The sequence below is a fragment of the Anser cygnoides genome, chromosome 3 (assembly GCF_040182565.1).
Source record: "Anser cygnoides isolate HZ-2024a breed goose chromosome 3, Taihu_goose_T2T_genome, whole genome shotgun sequence".
In the NCBI taxonomy this organism is placed as follows: Eukaryota; Metazoa; Chordata; class Aves; order Anseriformes; family Anatidae; genus Anser; species Anser cygnoides.
Window position 1 is genome coordinate 43110200 of NC_089875.1, and position 24576 is coordinate 43134775.

General features: G+C 41.9%; 1 protein-coding gene across 10 annotated transcripts in view; it reads left to right on the forward strand.

Moving 5' to 3' along the window:
- The window catches only part of PCNX2 (pecanex 2), a 159500-nt gene that overhangs the window by 877 nt on the left and 134047 nt on the right, over window positions 1-24576 (forward strand). For 3 of the 10 annotated variants that reach the window (XM_066994046.1, XM_048047223.2, XM_048047222.2), the window contains exons 3-10: window positions 616-1088; window positions 7556-7761; window positions 9975-10092; window positions 12312-12348; window positions 13406-14695; window positions 22206-22353; window positions 22522-22667; window positions 24000-24093. In XM_066994046.1, coding sequence (XP_066850147.1) covers window positions 7652-7761; window positions 9975-10092; window positions 12312-12348; window positions 13406-14695; window positions 22206-22353; window positions 22522-22667; window positions 24000-24093 — 1943 coding nt within the window. In that variant the 5' untranslated portion in view covers window positions 616-1088; window positions 7556-7651. Of the gene's footprint in view, window positions 1-81; window positions 1089-1453; window positions 1679-4825; window positions 4925-7555; window positions 7762-7808; window positions 8329-9974; window positions 10093-12311; window positions 12349-13405; window positions 14696-22205; window positions 22354-22521; window positions 22668-23999; window positions 24094-24576 lie in introns of those variants that run through there. The other 7 variants (XM_048047220.2, XM_066994044.1, XM_048047225.2 and 4 more) reach the window with 6 other exon arrangements.

Genomic DNA, 24576 nt, shown 5'->3' on the forward strand with positions numbered 1-24576 from the left:
GATATCCCACGACTGAGGTTCCAAAATAGTCATGCAAAATTAAAATTACACGAAGTTAATAAATTCCTTTTTATCCCACAGCCTAAGCCATGTCTGCAGCTCTCCACAAAAGGCGAAAATTAGACAGTGACTTACCGAACTGTGCTAACCAAAAAGAAAGAATGCAGAACCAGCGTGTCTATCGAGTCTTTTCCCATTTCCTTTAATATAAGAGAATGCCTTGCAGCTATTCAGAGAGATAATTGCAAGCCTTCTCCTTATCTGCATATTTGCCTTATTATAAAAGCCATAAAGTATGTTGTAATACAAGCGTTCTGCCACACAAATTCCACCTTGAACTTTATCTGTTATCCGAAGGAATCTGCAGGAACTAATTAACTGTGGAATGTTTTGGGTCAGACGAGGTATTGGTTGCAGCACAGCGAAAAGCTTAAATATTTATTTAGAGCTATTATTCCAAAATTTGCTCCCCAAAGTACCATTATGCACGAGCAATTGCTACGCTCGGGTCATTCTGTGTTCGGGTCATGCTTGTTTCTGCAGCACCGAGCACTCCAGGATCTCGGCATGTAACTGCTGGCCCTAGGTGTTCTAATAATGGAAATAATTTTACAGAGGACAACGGGAGGCTCCTGTAACCTTTCCCATGGCACCACCTAGTGGAGTCGTCGTTCAGAAGAAGGGAATGCAGGCTGCTGAAGGTGAAGGTCGCTGCTCAGTTCTCTCGAGGAGTCTGCGGTCACGTTTTTCATCCTCGTCACTCCACTGCAGCTGCGGTGCCGTACAGCTGCGCCACGGCCAGGACACGTGCCCTGGGCTGGAAATGACAGCGCCCTTCGTACCCGCAAGTACCAATACACCAGAAAATGCTTGGTGGCAACGTTAGTGAACATTAGATGAAGGAGAGTGGCAGGATTTGAGGACAAATCGCCCTAATAAGACACAAATGTTGCATCAACTCCAATGAAGCCCTCGCCACCTGGGACTTCCACATAACACCCGACATGAGTCAGCTGTCTCAAAAAAGAGGAAAGTTTTGAAGAAGCTTTTCAGTTCCGCCTTTCTTTACCCATCTCTGCTTTTCGGAGGTGCGCACGCAAATGTTTTCGTTTGTCAGGATGCATACGGGAAGCAGGTTTTTTCTAAAAAAAAAAAAAACACCCACCGCGTGAGTTGTCACGCACCAAAGCCGTTATTTATAGGGGGCTAATCGCGCTCGGCGCGCTCCTTGCAGATGCGTGCGAGGCAGCGCCAGGACCGCACCCTCCCCGTCCCCGCTCGGCGCCTGTCGCTGTGCCGAGGCCGCACCGAGGAGCCGCGCGTCCCCGGCCCCCCCCCGGGCGTGTCCCCGTGCCCCCCCCGAGCATCCCGGGGGCGGGCGCGGGGCGGGGCGGGCGGGATGCTCGGCGTCGCGGGGCACCATGGGAGAATCCGCGGGCCCCCGGCATGGCGGCGGCGGCGGCGGGGGGCGGCTGAGGGGCGCCGCTGGCGGTGGTGGCGGCGGCGGGGGCGGCGGGGGGCGGCCATGGTGTCGCCGGCGGCGCGGCTGGTGGTGCAGGGCGTGTGGGCGGCGCTGACCGGCGGCTGGTACCACGACCCGGAGCTGGGCGCCTTCGCCAACAGCTGCCACCTCTATCTGTGGCTCTTCCTGCTGACGCTGCCGCTGGCCATGCACCTGGTGAGAGCCCCGCTGCCGTGGGGGGACCGGGAAGGGCACCCCCGGCCGCTGTCGGGCTGCGGGGAGGGGAAGGTAGCAGCTGGGCCTGTTCCTGGGGTGACCCCCGCGGGGACAGCTCCATCGCATCCCCACCTGGCCCGGGCTTTGCTGCTGGGGAGGGAGAATGAATGGGGGAGGCCGGGGCCGAGCGGTGTGCGCCTTGTTGAATGTCACCCCGCTGTCACAGCGCTACTACGCCCGGTGCCCTTTGGGCTCAACGTAGCAAGGTGGTAATTTTATAACCGGGGCGTGTTTGCCTAACTTTAGTACGGCTTTCCTTGAAAACTTGAAAGTTTACTCTAGGTGTGTTCTCCTCCTGTGCTAGGAAAGCCTAAAAATAGTTTGCTGGATCATTGCATCTGTTCATTGGCGCATTCTTCAGTGACTGTAGCTGTGTACTGCTTCTGTTGGTGAAAATTGCCATTCATCTCACATTGACTGCTAAATCCTTAACAAAGTTTGTAGATTTTTTTTGGTGGGGTAAAAATTCTAAACAGGTCTCATCACCCTACATAGTCAGTTATGGGCCTCATTTTCAAAAGCAAAGAGCATTCACGAGTCCCTCTGCAATCCCAGGGAAAAGTTAGTCTTGTGATTCAAAAAACAGTCAGTGTATTGTATTTTGTGGCATGGATTGTGCTCAGTCCCTGGAAGTATGGTTCATAGAGTTCTTGCACCAAGGTAGCAGCATGTTTTCTGCTGATTGATAGTGTCTCTGTCTTCTGCAAGCCAGCAGGAAACTGATGTAGAATTTACTGCCAAAGTGGTATGTGTGATTGTAAAAAGAAAAAAAAAAAAAGGAAGAAAAAAGTAAGGGTTAACTTTTCCAGTTGGTGCTAGTAGGTGTGCATCTGAAAGAATGTGTTGCCTTGTGGGTAATTTCCATACTAATGGTGTGGAAGAAGGCATGCAGAGTTCCACAAAATAACACTGGAACCAGAGATTGTAGGTTAGACTTAACATAGAACATAGGAAATTATTTCAAGAGAGAAGAAGGACACCTAACTTATCTACTGAACTTCTTGCTTTCTCTCTCCTGGGCTTCATCATCGTCTATCCTGATGGACTTGCTTTTTCTGCAAACTGGCTGACTTTGTGATGAATCATCCCGTTAAATGCAGGACTTGTGTTCTTGAGCTAACGTATCGCTATGGGAATTCTTTATCCTTGATGAGAATAATGCATTTGTTATGCTGCCTGCTCAAGTAATGATGTCCTCAAGTATTTGTTTTCCTGCTTTTAAGTGGTTGGGCTTTGTAAACTTTGTGCAAGTCACATATTCTTGCCACTAAGAAAACTGAACCTGCCATTTAATTAAAGGATTTCTTTTGGGAATTTTATTTATGTTTGACAATGTTTGGGGTGATATTTTTGTTACACGCTTACCATCAGTAGTTTTGGATTCAGCTTAAACAGTCACAGATATCTCTTTAAATGGCAAAGTCAGAACAAAATAGAGTACTAGTACTAAAAATCTTCCTTTGTACTGGGTTGACTTAATCATGCCCATGTCAAAGTCAGAAAGTCTCTCTGGAACGATTTGATTTGAATGAACTGGCAAAATTCATCCGTCTCCTTTTAGGTTTTTCACACTGGCTCGGGTGAGATATGCTGACAGTAGCATCAGGGAGCTTATAGTATCAAGTTGTTTCTGTTGTGTGGATGGAGGATTTCATTCTCTAGCACTGTCAGCATAGCTTACTTTGGTTCTAATTGTTCCCGTATGAACTTCCCCATCCCTGAAAATGCAGATCTCTGTTTCCATCTCTCCCTTTTCTTTCTCGGTTTTCCTTTGTAGTAGTAAATGTACAATTAAAAATGTACATTGAAAACTCTTTGGAGCAGCATTGCTGTTAAAATCAACTTTCAAAATCTTAATGAGATCTCTTCTAACCTTGCCGTGTCAGATCTTGTAGCAGATTATGAATTAGTTATCTTATTCCACCGAACAGCCCAGGGTTCCCAGGCGTTGTGTGTAGGAAAGAAGTGGTACATCTTAAACAAAGCCACTGGGCTATGTTCAGTCCCAGTGCAACACCACTGAAGTGGAGAGATGGCTTTGGGGATGCTTGTACTGAAATGGTGAGAGTTTCTTCTGCCTTTTGTTGGACAGGAAACTCTTGAACTTAAAGGGCTGTGACTTCTTACGCATCAGGTCTTCAAATCATGCCGTGATAGGATACATACAACATGGCAGTATAAGGGTGTGGGCATGTAAACAAATTACTCAGAGGTAAACTGTGATTAAACTTGCAGTGTGTTGGCTGCTCCCAGTCCCTACTTTATCTCTTTGTCTCTCCATAAAAGTAAGGAAGCATATGCCTCTAGGACAGAGAATTAAGCTACACCGTTCTTACCCTATTTACTGTGAGGTAGAATGCACACTGTGAAATCTGAGTTTACACCCCTGGGCTTTCATGTGCTACCTGTTTTTCCATGTTCTATACTGCATAATGGACATCTTTTAGTTATTAATTCAGCTAAAGGAACATCAAAATATTTATCTTTGGCTCCAATACTGTTACCTCCCACTCTTTCTTTGGCAAGTGTGACTGTAGTGGCTGACTGCACATTTGTTTGGCAGTTGACTTGTTTCAGTTCTGTAGCACACCGAGTCCCAGGTGCAGCACCGTGTACCTTTAGATGCACCAGGTGGGTTATATCTGGGTTTAACCAACTCTAAATATTCCATCCAATTTACAAGGTGGGGTATTTTGTTCAAAGGTTACATGCCTTTAACTTCGGAAATACCTCAGTCACCTCTACCTTTGTGCTACCCAGATAACGCTAGCAGACACACAGAGAAGTTGGCCATTCCTCTGGGAGTGATCTCTGGGCAGGCAGAAGCCCCCGGCAAGTGTCCTGCCTGCACGGGCAGGTCAATCCTGCTGCATTTGCAGTAGTAAGGTGACATTTTGAACACATGAACCTGCGGGGGCCCGTGGCCCCACAGTGTTCTGGTTTTCGGAACTATTGGAAAACAAAAAGCACGTTATGGTGGAATGTTTAATTGTGCAAGAGGAAAGAAATCTACAGCTTCCACAGAAACCTGTGGGGTGCCATAAGATTGCTTTCTGATTAATTTGTATTTTTGGTATGTTTTTCTAGCTTCTAATAAGATGCCAGCTCAGCTGAAGCTTTTCCTGTCACTGGGGCAGCATTGAAAGGGCAAGAGAGCCGTGCGTGTTCCTGTCGCTAACACGGGAGGTGTGCTGCTGGGGCCCGCTCCCGGTGGGGCTGTTGTCTGTTGCAGTTAGGTGAAAGTACCCAGAGAACTGAAAAGTCATTCAGCAGAGGGGATGGAGAGAGATGATGAATACACAGCCACATGGTGTGATTATAAAACCTCGTTTCCATAGGAAATGAGGCTAATTATAACTATAGTACATCAGAAGCAAATCTATCATATAATTCCTCAGTGGTCTATAATTTAATTCCTCCTTAGCTCAGACTGGTAGCTTTCGCTTAGCTGTACCTGGGAACACCAACAACACTCATGACACCTCTACCCTTATGCAAGAGGCCTGATTCAGAAAATCCAGGGCTTTCCATTCCCATCTTCATCTTTCTCCTGATTCCCTATGTGGGCTGGGGGCAAGCTGCTAGCTTGTAGTACTTAGCTTGCACCAAGATCCAGAATATTAAGGATCTGCTGGCCTTATTTACATATATGTATGTGCATAAGTTTTGAATTGTGAGCTCTGTGGGAAGCACTGTATGTTGGGTGGACCTGCAAGGGGAGCGCGGGGGGAGGCACAGAATGTGTGCCTGGGAGGTCTGCTCACGAGGCAGGGATGCGGACATGGAGCACTCAGCATTAGCCCAAAGCGCTCCTCTCCTTCCTTCAGAAAGCTGGGAGCCTCTGGTGGTTTCTCTCTTGTAGCGCGCTCTGTGCAAGCATAGACTTCGTTACTGGGAGTTTATTTTTGTTGTGTCTGCTTGAAGTTATTCATATCGTATTTATTAAGCTTTATAAGTGTCACCTATGAAGCACTTCTTTTCTAGTGACTCATTCTGTGATATTTAAGAATGAGTTTTTTAGTCCATACTTTTTTAGTGTATAGTTGAAGAGATTTCCTGGAAAGTGAACGCATCTCTTTGGAACAAATAGTTACAGGTAAATGGATGACATTCTTTGTGAAACCAAGCAATTTTTAACTTGTGTTTTGCAAATACGTTAGTCATACATTAGTCATAAGATTCAAATTCTTGAACCTTATCCACCAAACCTTCTACCATGAAAGCTCTGGCTTGCAAACTGATCCTCTTTCTGGCCCAGGTTCAGTAAATGACTGAAGGGTATGCTTAGTTTTGGTGTACACACAGTGCCATGAAGCATTCTTAACAGACTAAGCCTCAACTTGTAGAAAGTCATGTCTTTCTTATTAGGTATCGTTCGTAATACCTACCTGCTGGATAGCTTCTCTACTTCTATCCAGTGGACTCTTTGTATGTGAATCAGAATAGTCCTAAAAAGGACTTGCCTGAAAACTTTCACTCATGTATTTTGAAGGTAGGAAGTCTTGCTAAGCCAAAAGCGGCAGAAGAGTAGCTACCCCCTTACTTACGATAACACAGAAATGATTTAATATACTCATTTCAACGTCAGGTTAAATGCAGTGACTTGTTTTAGAGATGAAGTAAGCGTGCCTCGTTCCTTTCCCTTCCTCACCTGTGTGGGGGTAGTGCGGTTTATTTCTGAATCCGAAAAAATTTTGGAATCCAAATACTCCTTGATCTGCAAAGGTGGTGCTTAAAATGATAGATTTAGGGCACAGAGTGAAGACCATTCTTAAAAATTAATTTCAATAGATTTTTAGCATATCCTGAGCATTGGAAATCTTTGTTTTAGTCCCCATGACAAATTGTGCAGAGATAACAATGCTCTTTTTTTTTAAAAAAAAAAAAAAAAAGAGAGATGAAACTTGCTCTGAGAGTGCAGTTGGATTAAAACAGTATGTAATGGTGTTTCATGACTACAATGATGAAGGCTTTGGCCCTTCAAATGTAGCTGCAAGTATCCATTGCTATGACTTTCCCTTTACGGTAAAGGAAGTATTTACTTAGGAAAGTGCTGTTAGTACGTCATGTCTGCGCAGGACCGATGTCTGCAGTTGAACTACAATTCATAGTAATGACTTAGAGATAGGGTGCCCATCACAGATCAGCAGGCACAGATCAGACAGCTGCGAATTAACAATTATGAACTTTAAATAAAAATAAAAAAAATCAAAGAGGCTGCCTCTACAGATGCATTTTATTCATTTGTGATGACTAGTCCTGATCAATTATTTAAAATTCTTCAGCAGTAAAGACAATAGGAGATGTGCTATGAAGTGTTAGAAAAAGCAGATGAAACTGCAGCATTTTACTTCCAAACCATAGCTTCGAAGCAGGGTAAGATGACAGAATTTTTCAAAAGGGGGTTCCCGTTTATGGATAATTAATGTTTCATTATGTCTGCATTTCTGTAAGTTCTTAGTTCAGGAAAGGTTGCATTATCCTGGGAATGGAGTATTTTATGAGTGTTTCAACAATGTTTGTTAATTGTAAGCTTTTAGTGATTCTGTTAAGAAAATAATACTATTCGTAGCTAATCAAAAGAAGAATAAATCTTGTATTATGATTTGAAATTTGAACAAATCTTTAGAACTTCCTGGTGAGCAGAATTCAAGTCTGCTGCATGGAGATGCAGTACTTCTTGTGTCTGCAAAACTCAGTAGGGGTACAAACAACAGATAAAAAGAGCTAAAGATTTTGAAAACGACTTTGGAGATTCTAGTAGCATCTTATTAAAGTAAACTGTTACGATGATGTCTTTATTATTCCTTTCTGTAGGCTTTTCCAGCAAATGCAGTTACGGCTTTTGCATACTGCAGCTCAGTGACAGTGTTCTTCACAGTAATTAAGGTGGTCAGTTACCGTCTGCACCTGATGTTTGATAAAGGAGAAGTAATTCAACAGCAGATCTCAAGAAAAAATGGAAGGCAATGTAAAGATGCAGAGGTCCCAAAAGGAGTCACAGTTCAGCCCTCAAATCGTAGGTAAGATTTGCATGGTACATTGCTGATACACTTTATAAAACCGATAGGTTTGTACTATGGTTCTTCGTAGCAGAAATGCCTCTGACTGCAAGAAAACTCCTTATGGTTTTGTGAGGAATGTCACTCTTAGAAACCTGCATAGTGCTTTCATTCTCAGTGGCTCCAGCATGCTTGTGATGAAACAGGCAGAGCTGCACCTGGTTCACGGGGCACTTGAAGGGAAGAGACCTGTCTGGGAGGTGCTAAAAGATCACAGAGAAGACTTGGGAGTTTTCTAGAGAAGCTTTAAAAGCTGGGGGAGCAGCAAAAAAGCTTTATCTGGTTTACCCCTAAGCTAAAGAAGTTTGAAGGTGAGAGAGAAGAGCTGTGTCTTCAGCAGAAAGAAAAAAGTGCTTTGCTCCTCTTGTGACTTATAGGAAAGCGGCGGAAGTCCCTGGAATGTTTTCCTGCAGGGAAGAGAGAAGAGCAGCTTTTTTAAACAAGTTCTGTAGCAGATGTGAAAGATCCTGAATAACGTATATCCAGTACTGACTGCAACATAAAATATCCAAACAAAGCTTAAACTGAGTAGGTTTGTTACAACTACCAAACTTCAACTGAGAGCTCTGTGTAAATGAACTTTTTGTTTTGTTTTTGGTGCGTTTACAGTTGCTACTGAAAGCTCTGCTGCTGCTAGCTCTGTGCAAGCTATGTATTAGAGGATTTGTTTTTGTACCTCTGTGCTGCTGTTCCTTTGTGTCTTTACATATACATGTCTGTGGCACGCTCCTAGCAGTGACGTTGCTGGGAGTGTCGAAGTCTGCCTGCACAAAGACTCCTCTGAGAAATGCTTCTTACGAGTCAATAACCGTACAGAGGTTTTGATTTAGTTTGAAGGATGCCTTTCAGGCTCTGTTTCTGTTTAGTTCTCACCAGCCCGCAAAGCTGTTTCCTATTTACAGATGTCTGATACAGTAATTTAAGAGGCTCATCTGTTGTTCTAGGTTGGCTCAAATTTAAACAGAACCTCACTGAGTGTTTTCCTTTTCATTGGCTAATGAAATAAATGTAAACTTTCATTATCCTGCCATTGTTTTGGTTACGAATTAGAGGTAGCATCCCTTGAAACCTGCATGTTAAGTTACATAGGGTGTTCCTTATAGGAGGTCACAGGCACAGCACTATGTTATCTAGCTCTTGATCAGAAGATAAATGACTTAATTTTGACTAGTTGGATGACAGAAGTTTTAAAACAGGCCTTGGTAGTAGGCAGGTTGGTTGAACAAGTTTTTGAAGCCAGCTAGCTACAAAAAGAATTTCTGGGGAAGGTGACTGAACTGAGACCCCAGGGAAATAATTTTGTAGCTTATGTGTAGCTGTAGGGTCTTAAAACTAAAATTGGAAAAACAAAAAACACTTTTTGACACTTTGTCATAGTGGTGATTTTCTTTTCCAACTAAATTTTTGTTGCATTATACCAGAGAAGGAGAATATGTTGGTTCTCATTAGTAGGTCTTGGTCAAAAATACTTCCTTACATCCATGGAAAATCTAATAGAAAATGTGTGAAAAGAGTAGTGAATAGCTGAAAGCATCCACCAAGGAAATGATTAACAAGTTGCCTGTAGCATATATTTCTCTTGCTTAAGATGAGAGGAACGTCTTTATTTTGTCATCTAATGGTTGCATTAATGCACATTGTGTTGCATTTCAAACAGTTGTTTTATGGGGGATTGTAAATAAGTAGACAGATAAAACAGTATGTATTCAAGGGTACAGTAAAAAGATGTAAAAAGCAGGAATTACAAAAGGAGTAGCAAGGAGTTGTACACTTAATGAAAAACCCCAAATAGCCTTTTGTGCCAATAAGTTGATGTGCATTTAACAGGCAGGCTAAATGACATCATATGCACGTAGGAAGTTTGAAGAGATGTCATTATACTTCTTATAGCAATGTCCTACTACTTCCAAAGGCATCAGGAACATTCTACATTGAGTGATTTTTTTATTATTATTTATTTATTTATATAGCAAGCCCTCTTGGAGAGGGGGAAGAGGCAAAATGGATTGCAGTGTTTTTCAGCCTTGTACTTTTAGAACTGGAGGGGGAAAAATAAGCTGACACTTCATCACGTTGTGCTGTTCCTTCCTATTCCATTGTTATTCCTTAACTTCTCAAAACTTATGGTGATCTTCTGTGGTTATAAACATTTGGTTCCTTTTCCCCTTTTTCAGCAATAACACTAGGGATAATGGTGTAGTTGGTGAAATCAACCAGAATGACTCTACCCCGACAACTCACGAGAGTTCAAGGGTACAGGATCTCCACTCGCAGAACTCATCTGGACCAATGGTTAGTATGCTTTTCCGTACTCAAGTTTTCACTCCGTGAATTACACAGCTTACCACGTAGACTTTTATATGGTGAAGTGCTGACTGCTTGAAGCACATCTGCCCTGAATTGGAAGGGTACTTCCATGGATATACTTTGTATAACCACTGCTGTTGGCCAGCCTTGGCTTTGTCCCAAAAGTTTGGGTTTACAAAGCCGAATCTGCTATAGATAATTCTGTAAGTCATTTGAAACCTTTGAAAATCTTGCTAAGAGCAACTAGTTTTCATGACTGCTTTGAGAGAAGGGAGAAGCTAATGCAGTCAGAGCAGTCTCTCATTACCTCAGAAGGAATCTGCTCCTGGAGTATTAATAACTTGTTTTCGTTTAACTAGACTTATGCTTATACAATAAACACTCAACATGTACCTTCGGTATTTAAACAAAGCATAAAAAACGATTTAAATCTAGGGGATGTCTACGTGAGTTTAAAAATGCATGTATTCCAAGCCATTGTCCATGCTTCTAAATGAGTTACTGTATGAAATGATGAATGTGATATATGTAGATGTTGTTATTAAAGAAAAAATGAGATATCCTTGACAAGTTTGAAAAAGGAAGTATTCAAAAATTAAGAAACAGAATGAATACTCTATGCGTAATCTTAAGCTACTCCCCATGTACACTGTGATAAAATCTTTAAATATGTAATCCCATGCTATTTTTTCCTACAGGACTCCTGCCTCAGTCAGTACAGAGGATGGTTAGTGATCTCTGAATAAGTAGCTATCTGATACTTCATTCCGTCTTCATTTTTTCCCCTCTGTGTCCCTATTTATAGCAAACTATTCAAATCCTGGTTTGAATCAAAACTATATCCTCATTTTCCTAGAGTGTTTTTACCTTTCTGTAGTATCTGTTTGATTTACAGACATTGACAGTTTTTCTTTTATGAGGTAAAGTATTTTCCACCTTGTTTCTGTCCTAGTCCCCAGTATTCTGGTATTTGTCCAGTCTGCAAACCCATTTCTTCTGGGGATCTTGTCCGAGTTTCCCATTTCCAAATATGTAGGTTGGATCTACTCAACTAGTCAAACCTAGTCTCCTCTTCTTGCCTGCAGGATACCACCATGAGATTTTTGGGAGATAACTGTTTCTTCTTGGGTTTGGTGTATGTCAGTCTGAAGAAATCCATGTTAATTTTTCCCAGTAACTTTTATCTAGTTCTCCATTTAGGCTGTTGAATTGAAATCCCAAAGTGTTTTTCTGGAGTATTGTCTAGTCTGGGGCTTTCCTCTGCAAAACAGACATTGACCTGCCGATGAGAATGCATCAGAGGCCACCAACATGGCTGGGGAGCAAGGTGCATGATGAGTGAGGACAGGCAGATGTAATGTTTTATCCTAAAGGCCAAAATCCATGTAAGGCTAAAAGAAGAGCTTTCTGCTCTCTTCAGCTTGCTAATGGAAGAATATAGAGAAGATTGAACACTCTTCTCAGCGGTGTGCTGAGATAGAATAAGAAACAATGGACAAACTAGAATTGGATGTAAAGATTGTTTTTATTTATTTATTTATTTATTTTTACCAAGAGTGTGGTCAAATACTGGAACAGGTCCAGAGAGGTTGTGAAATCTCCATTCATGGAGATGTTCAAAGCTCTGCTGGAGATGGCCCTGAGCAACTTGCTCTAAATGTACTTGCTTTGAGTGTGTGCATGTATGGGGTAAAGGGTTTGGACTAACTGACCTCCACAGCTTCCATATAATCTGAATGATTGTAGGGTAATTTAATGTCTCTCTCCTCTAGTTTTTCATTGAAAAATTGCTGGAGATCAAAGTTTTTCAGCTACATGTTTTCAGAACGCTACAATGAAAAGTGGACCAGGTGAATGCATTCTATTCCTTAGCAATTAAAAAAAAATCTAGCTTAGGCACTGCAAATTTTTTTTAAAGATCTTAGATTTTCTTTTTCACCAAACATCATGCACACACTTGCAATGATGCAGTTTGGAGCATGGCTGTTCTATAACCATCTCCCTCACCTGCCCTTTGCATTTTGTGGAAGGTATGCATCCAAATTTCAGTGATGTTCAGCAGTAATTATCAGTGCTGTAATTAACCTTTGATTAGATAACTGTTGCATTGATCTGTTACATTGCATCATTGTTTTATTGTTTTTTTTTTTCCCAGCAGAACTTAGCATGTAGCCATACTAATTTTGTGTGTTTTTTATTTTTAGGAGCTGCCAACACGGGAAACTATTGAAGATCTCAAAGGTATCTTGAAGGCTTTATAAACCCCTTTAAACCTTTGTTTAATTGTTGCTTGGCACAGAAGTCCCCACAACAGGTTCTGTCATGCCTCATGTTAGGAGCTGAATGGAAAAACTCAAGAGAACAAAATCTCAAGGGAATTCTAACAGAGTAAGCTCTCTCAGCTGGGCTGTTAGGGCCACAGCCTTTTCGTAAGTGCACAAATAACTTCCCCGCTTTTGACATGGGGAGATAAAAGAGCTTTCTTTCCACATTCTTGGGGAGCTCTGTGCCTCTGGGAAGTATTAAAAGAGGAAGCCAATATTCAGGTTACATCTTAAAGCCCTCATACATCTTCTGACTGTATACTTTTGCAGTTGTTGACCTTTAGCTCAGTAGTGTAGACTCCAGCACACCTTGCTTTGCCTGCAGTTCCAGTGCTTGGGATGTCTCAGTATATTTCAGTTTATCTCCGTTTTGTTTAGGTTGATCACCATATCCTATGGAACCATTTAAGAACTGCTTGAAGTATTACAACAAAATTCAGCCATGCTGGCTTATTCTTTCTTCTCTCACTAAGTGGGTATAGTTCTGTGTAAAATGTTTATTTTTTATATTAGCTCTTTCTTGAGCTAATTTGATTATTTAAATTAAATAGACATGCTGCTACACCTGTTCTGACCTGAAAGGGTTCCGGGTATAGGCTAGAGCAGCGATTTTTCCACGAGCCCTATTTTAATCTTCAGACACAGTCCTACTAGTACGATTTATAATATGCCCACAACTATTCATAAAACTAATTCATCTTTATCATCACAAAAAAATGGCTGGTTTAGTCATTCTGACATTTATTCTCGTATAAAGCAATATCAATATTACTATACTTGCTTTCATAGTATTTCACGTGCAGCTAAAGGATCCAAAAGGATCCTTGCTTAAGAACTGCTGTAATCAGCTGCACCACCTGTGCTTCCTTTTGCTCTGCTCTGGAGCAGTTTTTCCTAGCTAAAGGTTGTACCTTGATAATACATAGATGTCCTTTCTTTTTTGTGAGACCTAACTTCTGTTATGTCTTTGTTAGGGGTTATGGTATTAGAAGACCAGGCTGTACCACCAGTTTCATCTACCTCACCCTATGTCAAAGCAGATACATTACCTGTTTCTACAGCTTCTGCTTCAGGTTCTACCGCATCAGCAATAGCAACAAAACCAGCTGCTACGGAAACACTTTCTGGGAATGAAATAAACGAAAAAGGAGAGGATGGACAGTCTTACAGAGAGCATGGATCACGAGGCATTCTTGTGGACAAAGATGTAGCTAAAAATGTCTCCAATATTTCTTCATCGCAAGGTGATATTTTAAGGACTGGAGTATCTTTGGAGCCGTGGGACAGTGAAAATTCAATTATTTCAGAGCATTTGAGTAATCCTAGAAGTCACAAAAGAGAGAAATTGCTAGATGGCTCGCTGCAGGCGAGCTTTAGCAGTAACTGCCCACAGTGCAGTGCCTTTACAACCAAAGATCCTGAGCATGTGGAAAGTTCTTGCAATGCTGGTAACACCAATGAGGACCTTGACTGCTCGGACAGTGAGACTGCTGTTGCAGTTGTTGACAACTCTCTTCCCGGAGACCAACTGTGTGAGCCCATTAAAATCGTCATTACAATGAGCAGCACACCAACCACCACCCTCAGCGACCTAGCAGGCTCTGTCCATCTAAAGGGTCTGGGGACTGACAGAACGAGCTCAGCCCTCGAGTCTGGTATAATTACAGCAGATTGGCAAAGTCAACAAACTAATGAACAACTCAGAATTCCTGTTATAACTTTTGATTTGTCTGATGACAGTAAAGGTAATGCCTATCCAGAAGTCAGTGAAAGTGAAAGAACTCCAGAAATTTTAAAGGCAGATCTGTCGTCCAACCATTGTTCTGGCTATGAATCTGGTGATGCGGTGAAGGAACACAGCAATCCAGCAAATACTCCTTTGGAAACTAACACTTCTTCAGATCCAAATCAGAAGAATGCTTCTGAGAACATCCAGAACGTGGATTTAAATCCTAAAGAAGAGCTGCAGAACCTAGATCCGCAGTCCTGTAGAACTGCTCATGAAAAGAGGCACATGCGGGTGCTGAGTGTAGACAGTGGGACAGATGTGCTTTTAAGTAAGAATTTCATGGAGGTATCTGAGAAAGAGAAGACCTTACCAACTTCTAAATCTGATCTAGAAGCTAAAGAAGGACAGGTGCCCAATGAATCTAACTTTCTAGAGTTTGTCTCCCTCCTGGAATCCATTAATACCTCAAAGATGAAGGCATCTAATCAATCCACTGTCAAAACAGAGACTACAAAAGAAAATGTGCTTGTTGGAGGTATGATGCATGATTTACAACTCTTGGAATAAGGCAATTGAGACTAGTTACATTATTTATAGCAACATGGCCTGAGATTTGCAGTACAGTGAATGCAGAGGAAAACTGGTTTTGTTAATGGGGTCAGTGAAGGGCTGGGCTTGGTGGTACAAGGTGACTTAGTGAAAGTGTGGTAGTGTCAGCTGCAATTTCTTGAATACTTACATTTTCTTAAATATTCCTTTTGAAAAAGCGAATGCTAACCTCAGTGGGTGTCCAGCATGTATCTAGTGTTCCATGCTAGAATAGCTTGCATGTGGCAGGCCTGGATTGCAGGCATACCAAAAAGAGTTCTTAAGTTGTGTATAGTTACAGCATTACAGCTGCCCTTGCCCTTCTTACCTGGTGCATGTTAAGAGTGATCTGTGAGTTTGTAGAAAGCTGGAATTGTCACTGGTGGTAGTTCAGTTTCTATCTAATTAACACACGTGCACGCACATTCCTGAACGTCCTCTACAGTTGTGGGCTGGTTTCTAATTAAAAAAAAATAAATCATGTATTTGTTCTCAATAGGTAAGAGTTTTGATTTTTGGTTGCTTAAAACTAATATATTTGAGTTTTAAGGAGGAAAGCTGGAGGGGTGGGGTCATGGAAACGCCCCAGTATTTTAATGAAAAAATGGTATCTTCGCATCCAAGTTTCCACTTAATTAAAAAGGTTTTCATTTTTTTTGAACAAAATCAACTCATTGAAAAACATATATGCAATCCAATTTATAGTTCTGATAAAGAAATACCTGTTTTTAACCAATGTTTTCATTGCTGACACCTAAATCTGTGACCCCTTTCTGTTTCAAAGGAACATTATTTGTAGCATCTGCAACAGCTGTGCAGAGAAACCTAGCAAGCCTGTTTTGTGAGTGTGTGAGATGAGGTGCAGTGGAGTTGTGTGGAGTCTTGAGGTACTTGCCAAGTGATCTGTAGTTTCCTGGTTTAGAATATCTGGGCTAAAGTAAAATAAAACAACCTGTATCTTCCCCTTCTCCAGAACGTTCTGTTCACCTTAGATCCTCTAACAGGTCCTTCTAAGATAGTCGAAGAGGAAGCAATCTAAATGCCTGTTTTGCTTTGAACTTGGGTAATTTACTGGTGCTCAGCAAAGCAGCTCCTCTCCCCTGTTTCAGAATGACATCCCTTCCACAGACTGACCCTCAGCAACCTGAGTTTCCCTGCCTTGCTCCCTCAAGAAGCCTTTTATCACATGGAAAACGCACAAGTGATTTCAAAGTTGTCAGCTTCGTGAAAGCAAATGTGAAATTCACATTTTTAGTTTAAGAAAAAGTATATATTTCTTCTTCTCAGTGTCTCATTTCCTGTAGGTTTCCTTTGGCTTTCACTTTGTTTCCTAACTTTTTCCTCTTTTCTGTCCTATCAAAAGCATTAGACCCTTATCACACTTTTCCCCTATGCTTATTTCTCCTTCCACTTTTATATTTCCCATCCCCTATTCATCCCTTTTCAGCTTAGGCACTTGACTTGCCTCCTGTGCCACCTCCTTATTCTTTTTCATATTACTTCTCTCTCATCTTTCCCTCCATTCTTCCTAGCAATCCACACTGTTGCTTTTCCACTGTCTTTAGCTCACCTGAAATTGTTGCCTCCCCACAGCATGAGGGAAAAGCCGCATGGTAATATTTCAGAGGTAAGCTTAAAACAAAAAGTGCAGCTAATTTATAAATGGCTTTCAGACAAGCACCCTCAGATAATGTGACTGCCTCCATAAAGGAAAGCATGATGGCTGATGAGAATAAATCAGATAATCCATAAATTCCCTGGTGACACACACATATAACAAACTTTATTAATGTGTGTATAGTTATTAGGCTTTAGATCTGGCAAACTCGATTCTTCCTATTAATATCCAATATCCTCAGGAAACATGAGGATTCAACACCTTCGCTCAAACCAATCTGATACCTGAAGTGACCAAAACTGAGTCCCCTACTTTCCTGTTTCTGTAAGCCCACGTGTTTGAAAGCCAGTGGAGTTGAGAAGCGTACGTACAAGGTTAAGCTGCCCTGCTCATGTCTCAGGTGGGAGTGGGATGGGGGTGAGCAGAGACTTCTGCCACTGCGCGGTGTCTCCCGGACCTCATGTTGGTGCTGTGGGAAAAAAGAGTTTCAAGATGATTTTTTTGTTTGTTCGTTTCAAGCTAGGGAGAGGTAGTTCAAAGGCAGTTACTTTTACGGGCAAGAAGGCTTTATTTTCGAGCCTAGTCAGAATGTGCTCTTTGCTAAAATAAATTACTGTCATTGCTGGCAGCTTCCCCATGGTAAGACTTGATTTTAGGAATGAGAAAGCCTCTAATTTGTTTACAGCCTTGCAATTACGAATATGTTTTTTAACAAAATAGCATTTTAGAGTAAATTTGAATAAACATTATTCCCACATTAAAGTGGTTGCTCAGAAAAATGGAGGGGAAGGAATATAGAGCAAGGCAAGCTATGCACCAGTTGTTTTGAGGGAAGAGGTTGTTTGTCTTTTTGTTTCTTTGTTCTTTTGACCTTGCAAACCACTTAATTGGCAAAAGCTAATAATAGATGCCTGGTCCAAGTGATCATGAAATGCACCGCACAAAGGTGTTCATTAGGAAATGTGAGAAACTTGGCAAATTCCTGGAAAGCCGTGCATTCAGGGCTGTGTGTAAGAAGGCTGACATTTTGCATAATTTGGAAAAGGCAGGGAAATGTGCTAATTGCAACAGTCTTGAAAGTGAGTGAATGTCATAGATGGTTCTTTGTTCGCTGTCTTCTCCCTCTGCACACTTGTGAGTTGTGTGAAAACAGAAGATGTATCATCTTCACCCAAGAAGCCCTTAAAACCGCAGAATCACAGAGTGGTTTGGGCTGGAAGGGACCTTAAAGACCATCTAGTTCCAGCTCCCCTGCCACGGGCAGGGATACCTCCCGCTAGATCAGGTTGCCCAGATCCGTATAACCTGGTCCCATCTAACCTGGCCTTGAACACCTCCAGGGATGGGGGCATCCACAGCTTCTCTGGGAAGCCTGTGCCAGTACCAGCTCAGTAAAATGCAGTACAAGAAAATAAAAGCCTTACTTAACACTAGCAGGGATGCCAGATTTAACGTGTTAAAATACAGGATGTAAAAAAGCTGTCTCTTAAAAGCTGTTCTGTTGCCACCCCATCTCTTCTAGATCGTAAGAAAGTACTACTGACACTGTTGCTGAAAATGGCTTTTGGGCCAGTGTCCTTTCAGTTCTGAACCAGACTTTCACCACCCGCGTAATGAAAGCCTGTGGAAGGGCAACTGCAAATTTTCTTTTTACTTTGAGATGCATAAGGAAAGCCAGGTTTGTTGGGTTGCTTCAGGTTCCTCTGCCATGCCTGGAGCTGAGGAAGAGGAGAGCTGTACATCTGATCTGTGCAGGACAAGGACTCGTGTATGTACTGTCCCTGCTGACACAGGTGACTCACAGTCTAGGACAGGTAACTGTCACCTGGGGGGCAAAGCTGGCCGTGGGGACCAACACGGAAGAACCTAAACCGGGACTGCGTGGCCTGAATTTGGATGTTTTGCAGGCTCTTTTTAGAAAAGGCACTCATCATCCTGGGCAGTGCACAAACCACAACCTTGAGCGAGTTCTGGATCCCAAGCAATTACCCTGCTCCTATAAAAAGCTAAAACATACTTAGGTTGATATTTTTAGACTCCTCATTTTTTTTCCCCCACATGTAAGAAAGAGAGCTACAGCATATAATCATGGGGGAGAAGGATCTTGTGCACAGAGCCACCAGCCCAGCTAGTTGCTGCCCTGTGAGGTAAGGCAGGGGAGCTTGCTGGCAGAGCAGCCGTGTGCCGCCCCAGCTCTTGCTCTGGAGAGGGACCACGTGGGGTTTGATGCCCCTCTTTGGACGGGGACTGATGGGGTGCAGAACTTGATTTGCTAACTCTGGTGCTCAAGATGCATCAATGCACCCATCAGTCTTATGGGTAAGGCCTGACAGGCTGTGATTTAAGAAATTCAGGTTTGAAGTCCCAGTGGTGCTGCTGTGTTCAAGGGCAGGGCTGGCATCTGTAAAGAAATCATAACGTTGTTTCAGAGGTTGGTCTTCTGACATAATTGTTAGGTTTACTGTTCAGTCTATTTACTTGAGACCTCAAAAATGGGGTTTTATTCCCAGCTCTGTTACTGGCCTAAGTGATTATTTTGAGCAAGTCACTTGAGTGTTTAAGTTTCCCTGTCCTGTAACAGATATAGCGAGTGCCATTGGTTTTTCCTACTGCTTCAGGATTAACATGGTAATCCTGATTAATGGATAATCCCATGTGCTTCTTAAGTGCCTGTGGTGAAATTTTATAGCAATTACTGGACTGCATCAGGTTCACTGGGCACTGCTCCTATTAGGGGGTGACTGGCTTTAATATTGCTTTTCTATTTTAATGTATTTGTAGCATAGTAGGCACATTTGGATCGTGAATAAGCTAGATGCTTCTGCTGAAGCAGAAAGGGTGAATAAAGGGTTGGGAATGGCAATTAAAATGTCTTTTATTGGCTTTTATGATACATTCTCCACAGATAAGGGATATTTCACAACTCAGACAGTTATTGTTTCATGCTGGGTACTTACAGGAGCACAGACCGATTTGAAATTAGTTATCTCTGCATCCAAACAGGCAACAAATATAGTTCAAAGTGAAACCTCCTATTTTGGAGCATAGAGTTGTGAGGAGAGGTAGATTCTGCAATAGAGCAATTAAAGAACAGAAGAGACTCAGGCTTAATTAGCTTAATTCTGTTTGACCAGATTTCAAAACAGATGGCATTTGAAATTATGACAACAGTGGCATTCTAACTTGCAAGATTGTGTTGTGGAGATTGGGATAGGGATATGTAGATAAAAGACAAGGAAAAAAGGTCTAGGAGATGGGGAAAGGGGACAAAATAGTAAAAAGTATTTTGGAGAAAATTTACAGAAAAATAAAATTTCATTCTAATAACCTAATGAAACAAGGCATCTTTAAAGTTGTGATAACCAGCTGTCAGTGTATTGTGATTACATGTACAAAGGTTGCTCCACTTAAACTGTGAAACTTTTCCCAGTCTTTTCCCAGTGTGAACCAAGGGCATATTGACAAAGGTGATTTGTGATACCTAAAATCTGTTCCACAAGTGAAGAAGTTGCATGGCAAAGGAAATTGTTGGTAGTGCAGCTGCATTTAAAATAGGAGCTCATTCCTCAGTATGTTATATTCCTAAGTAACATTGCTATGCTGCTACAACTCTTTAGTGCAGGGAGTATCTTACTCCCCAGTGGGACATACGAGAATGTTTATCTTGGTAAGGATTTTGCCAGGATGACTAAGGGATGTGTGTTACGCTCAACCAAAATATGAAAGCAGTGTACAGACCAAAACCTAGGCATTTGTGCAGGACTCTTCTGCTCCACCCTTCCCCAAGTCTGACGTGGCTATGAATCTTGATAGTATGACCTCGCATGCTTAAGACGTGGTGTATAATTTCCAGATATGTGACCAAGTTGCTTGCTGAGCCCAGGTCTGTGTTTGGGGCTTCTGTTGGCCCTGCTGCTTGCCCATCAGAGGTGTGGATCAGTGCCGCTGACTCGGTGGCTTTGGCTGAAGGCTGTGGTGAAGGTGCAGATATACTGAAGTATTGTGCTTTTGCTCCTGTAGAGTGTTTTCTCCTAGTAGCTTAAAGCCAAGCTTTGCCAGCAAAATTTGCACGCAGGGAGCGTTTCGGTGATGTAGAGCTCATTACGCACCCTGGCAGGACGCTCCCCGTCTAGACGCCTCTATCTCTGCTTAAATGCTGAAGGTGTAAGTCACTTGGAAGAAAAGGAATGATAATCGTGACGAACAGTCGCAAGCCCTTCACAGCCTATCTCTCCAGTGCTGGAAGTAGTCATCACCACGGTGTTGTCTGATCGGCGTATAAAGCCTGTAAGAAGCAGTACTGTTTATGTTTACATTATTCTGACTTTTTACCACTGCACTGCAGGGGAAAAGTCTGAAAGGCTTGTGGTTTGGAATGGGAAAGAGAGGCATTTTCTGAAACCACTAGATAATCAAATTAAAAAATATTTTAATTGTTCCAGCCCTAGAGCCAATTTTAGGCAATATGGGGCCAATTAGATTATTAAAACCACAATTTCTGATTGCCATCAATTATTCTTACTGCTTGGGACAGCCCAAACCTTTGGGAAGATGGTTTTGATTAGGTATCTACGGCCCTTTCACCTACTTCTGGTAGCTGCATGATTAAAGGGATGCTTCAGTAATGCCACAGTTAAATAAGATACAGTCACTGCTTGAGGTGAAGTTATCTTTAAATAGGAAGGAAAAAAAAAACACAAACACCCACCCCTTTGTTTTTTAATAGGAGAAAGTAGGTCTGGAATACCCACTGAAGATTGTCTCCATATCCAACAGATACAAAACTTTTCCCTAAACCATACTCCTGTTATTCCACAAGAATTCTTGGGGGGGTATTTTCTGCTTTTTTTTTTCTTGATGATTAAATTTCTATGGCACGTAAACAGCATGTATTGCAAGAGACCTGGGTAAGTACATACCGATCCACCTTGCTACGTGCAAGAAGCTACAGACACACTGCAGCATCTCTAGCACGCAAAACAAAACCTATTTTTTGCTTAAACATTTAATTGTGTGACTACTCATGGTGATGATGAAACCAACATATGTTGCACTTCAAAATCCTAACATTTTTTTAGTTTACAGTCAAAACACAGTTGAGTTGCAACATATTTCACAGTTCAACATGAACATCAGTAATTAAAAGAGATCATCACTTCAAAGTTGTATACATATGGATAAATGATATATATGAATGGTATATCTGTATAGAGGTAATGTAATTGCTAGGAACTGAACAAATCCATTGTGCGTATTTTAAAATCTTTGGTTCGGTATTTTCCAAACGTAGGGAAATCTACTGAGAAAGCATTTAGCCCCTTTGTACTGTATCAGGAGCATGGCTGGTAGGGAAGAGAGATTAGGCAGCTACCTACTTTCCGGTGCAACAACTCCTTTTCCTTTGAAGGTGCTGCCTGCCTTTTTGTAAAAGGGGAATGAGCCAGTGCTGCTGCTTTTCTGCTGTCAGTATGCATGACTAGGGAACAAGCTGTGGCCCCCAAAAAGGCTACCTCTTACTACTGTAGGGTAGGGATAGATTACTTCCCTCTGGATGAAGAGGAGGAGGAAAGCAGAAATTCTCTATTATTTGTTCTTAGCATCACACAGCCTGTTCTTGAAACAACCCGTTTGTCTTTCTCAGGTCAGAATACCTCCTCATCCAATGTTCTGTTGAAGTTGTTTAAACAATATTGTTTGTCATGTTAATGTTTTTCGTAACACACGTGTTTGCTGTAGTGTTTTAGCTTTTCTTTTAGATGTTCTTGTCCAGTCGCCAATGAACAAAGCTCCTAACAGTCATCTGTGGAGAGTGGCTCTACTTCACTGCCCTGTTTTCCAGATAGCCAGATGACAGAGAGAAAAGAAGAAGTGGTGGGAACAGAAAAGCTCCGTGAGCAACTTCCTAAACAGGAAAGATCAGATGTACAAAGCCAAGATCGTGCTAGTACTAGTCCGGTGCTACCAGAGTCTGCCAAATTTACAGCACTGTAAGGCCAGTTTACTTTACAATTTTGTACTTCAAAGATATGATGTAAGCTGTTTTGTTTCACTGAGTAGAAATGACATAAACTTTTAATTAACCTCTCTTTCTTTTTGTTTTATTGAGAACAAGAAAAAAGTTCCTCATAGTAGTTTTGAAACATTTTTGTGTCAAGTTACCAGGGCAACAGGCAAAGGCAGATAATCTACCGGGTAACTTCTCAGCAGGACAGTTCTGTCTTGCAAGTAATAAGTGGACCTGAGGCATCTGTACAAGATGAGCTGTCCGTGGATGCAATGCATGTGTTCATAGATGAAAATGGTGAGTTTCTCTAGTTGGAATAATTGCAATATGTGAAGCAATTAATTCTGAAAATTTTAGACTCCCTAGAATTATATTTCTCTTCTTATCTGTTACTGATTGCTTGTCTTCTGTGTGCATGAAAGAAAATGGCTTAGTAAGATCAGTAAATTTACCATTGGATCAACAATAACTAGGGAGTTCAAAATTCAACTAGCACAGACCTGAGGTTTGCACAGTGCTGTACCTGCCAGAAGTTTGTCTTCCAAACATTACCCTCAAGAAGTGCAGGCTCAGCTTTGCTTTCCAGAACTCCTGGCACTTTCTGCTTGGGGAGGAGGGGGGTGTGAAGGGAGGAGGGTCTGTACGAGGATGGCAGGGCAAAATGTTCCTCTTCTTTGCTGTTGTGTTCTCCAGCTGAGCATGAGTAGGTGCTGACTCAGGCTGAACTCTGGTAATGCTGTGGTTGCTCCTGTTCAGATTCGTGGTCTGTCATCTCTTTCAAGTGAATTGACGAGTGAGCTAGTTTCTCTCAACGCCTGTGCTGGAGCACAGTTGCTCTGCAGCTATTACTGGAGGTTGAAGCTGTAATATGTGTGGTGGTGGTTTGTTTGAACTCACATGGAGCTCTATAAGGTCCTGGCCAATACCTCTGAATGGCAGCCGTCCCAAAAGCTGTGTTTCCTTTAAAGCTGCCTTCAAAACCAGTGTGGAATGAATACTCCTCGTAGCTGGGATCCCGATCCCAGAGTTCTTTTGTTTTTCTGCCGACTCCTCATGGCCCTGCTCGCAGCCCTACAGCTGCTCCTGATGTGCGGTGGGTCTAAGAGCAACAGAACACCATGGCCTCTGGCTAAATGAACAGTCACTCTTTGCTCCTTGCTGGGTGTGCAAGGGGAGAGTAGCAGTGGCTATGCTTTTAGCAAAATTTTCCACTGCTTTGTACCTCGTGACCTCACCTTTGTGAACATAAAGAACAGTTCTGTTTTATAGTGAACTTATGTTGATAGATAGGCTTTACCTTGACTTTACGTACCTTTTAATGACTGTATAGTCCTTAAGCCTCTGATGAATCTGTTTCGATGGATGCTGTTTTAATTTGACTTCCCTTCATTCTTGTGCCCAGTGCTGGAAGAAGAGGTCAAATTTTCACTGTAATCTGTGCTCTGATCTGAGTTTTTTAGTTGTTCAAATGTTAATTTCATTTCTGAACTTCAAAATAAGCCTATTATACAAAACTATATTTAGCTTTAGAAATGTGCCTGACCTAAGATATATTTTTGATAAATTTCTGTGTGGAAAACAAACTATCATATAACTTACCTGTTGTTTTTTTCTGTTTATTTTGTTAAGGGGAGATTAGATCCTGTTATTTAAAGGCTGGCTGTCAGAAGGAAGGAAATTTTCGACATCAGATATCGAATTGTGATTGTATTTCAAATGCTCAGTAAGTAAGCCCTTATTTTTGGAAACGTTAAGAGCTTTCATTGCTGGAAGCTATGAAGCAGATTGTAGCTGTGAAAGATGCGTGTGAAGAAGAGAGCTGGAGGAATAAATGTGTTAACCTATTCTAGAGATGTCAAAGCATGCAGTTTTATTCTGTACTAGAACAGTGACTGCTTTGTGAGAATATCGATAAGGAAAAGTGAAAAGGAAAACCAGAACAAGTCAGTGTGGTTTTCATTTCTTTCTGGGAAAAGCCGAAGTCAAGTGTGGTGATATAAACAAGACAAGACAGTAAATAAAACAAGGTGAGAGAGGCTGTTATCAGATTTATTGTTTTGCTCATTTCCCTTATGTGTTGGGTTCTGTCAGTATCAGCCAGTGACACTAATTCCTCTGAACTTGAGCAGCAGAGCCTTTCATCTTCCATGAAATCTCTTTCATGAAATCTCTAATTTGCCATTCTGAAAAAGGTATCTGAACAATT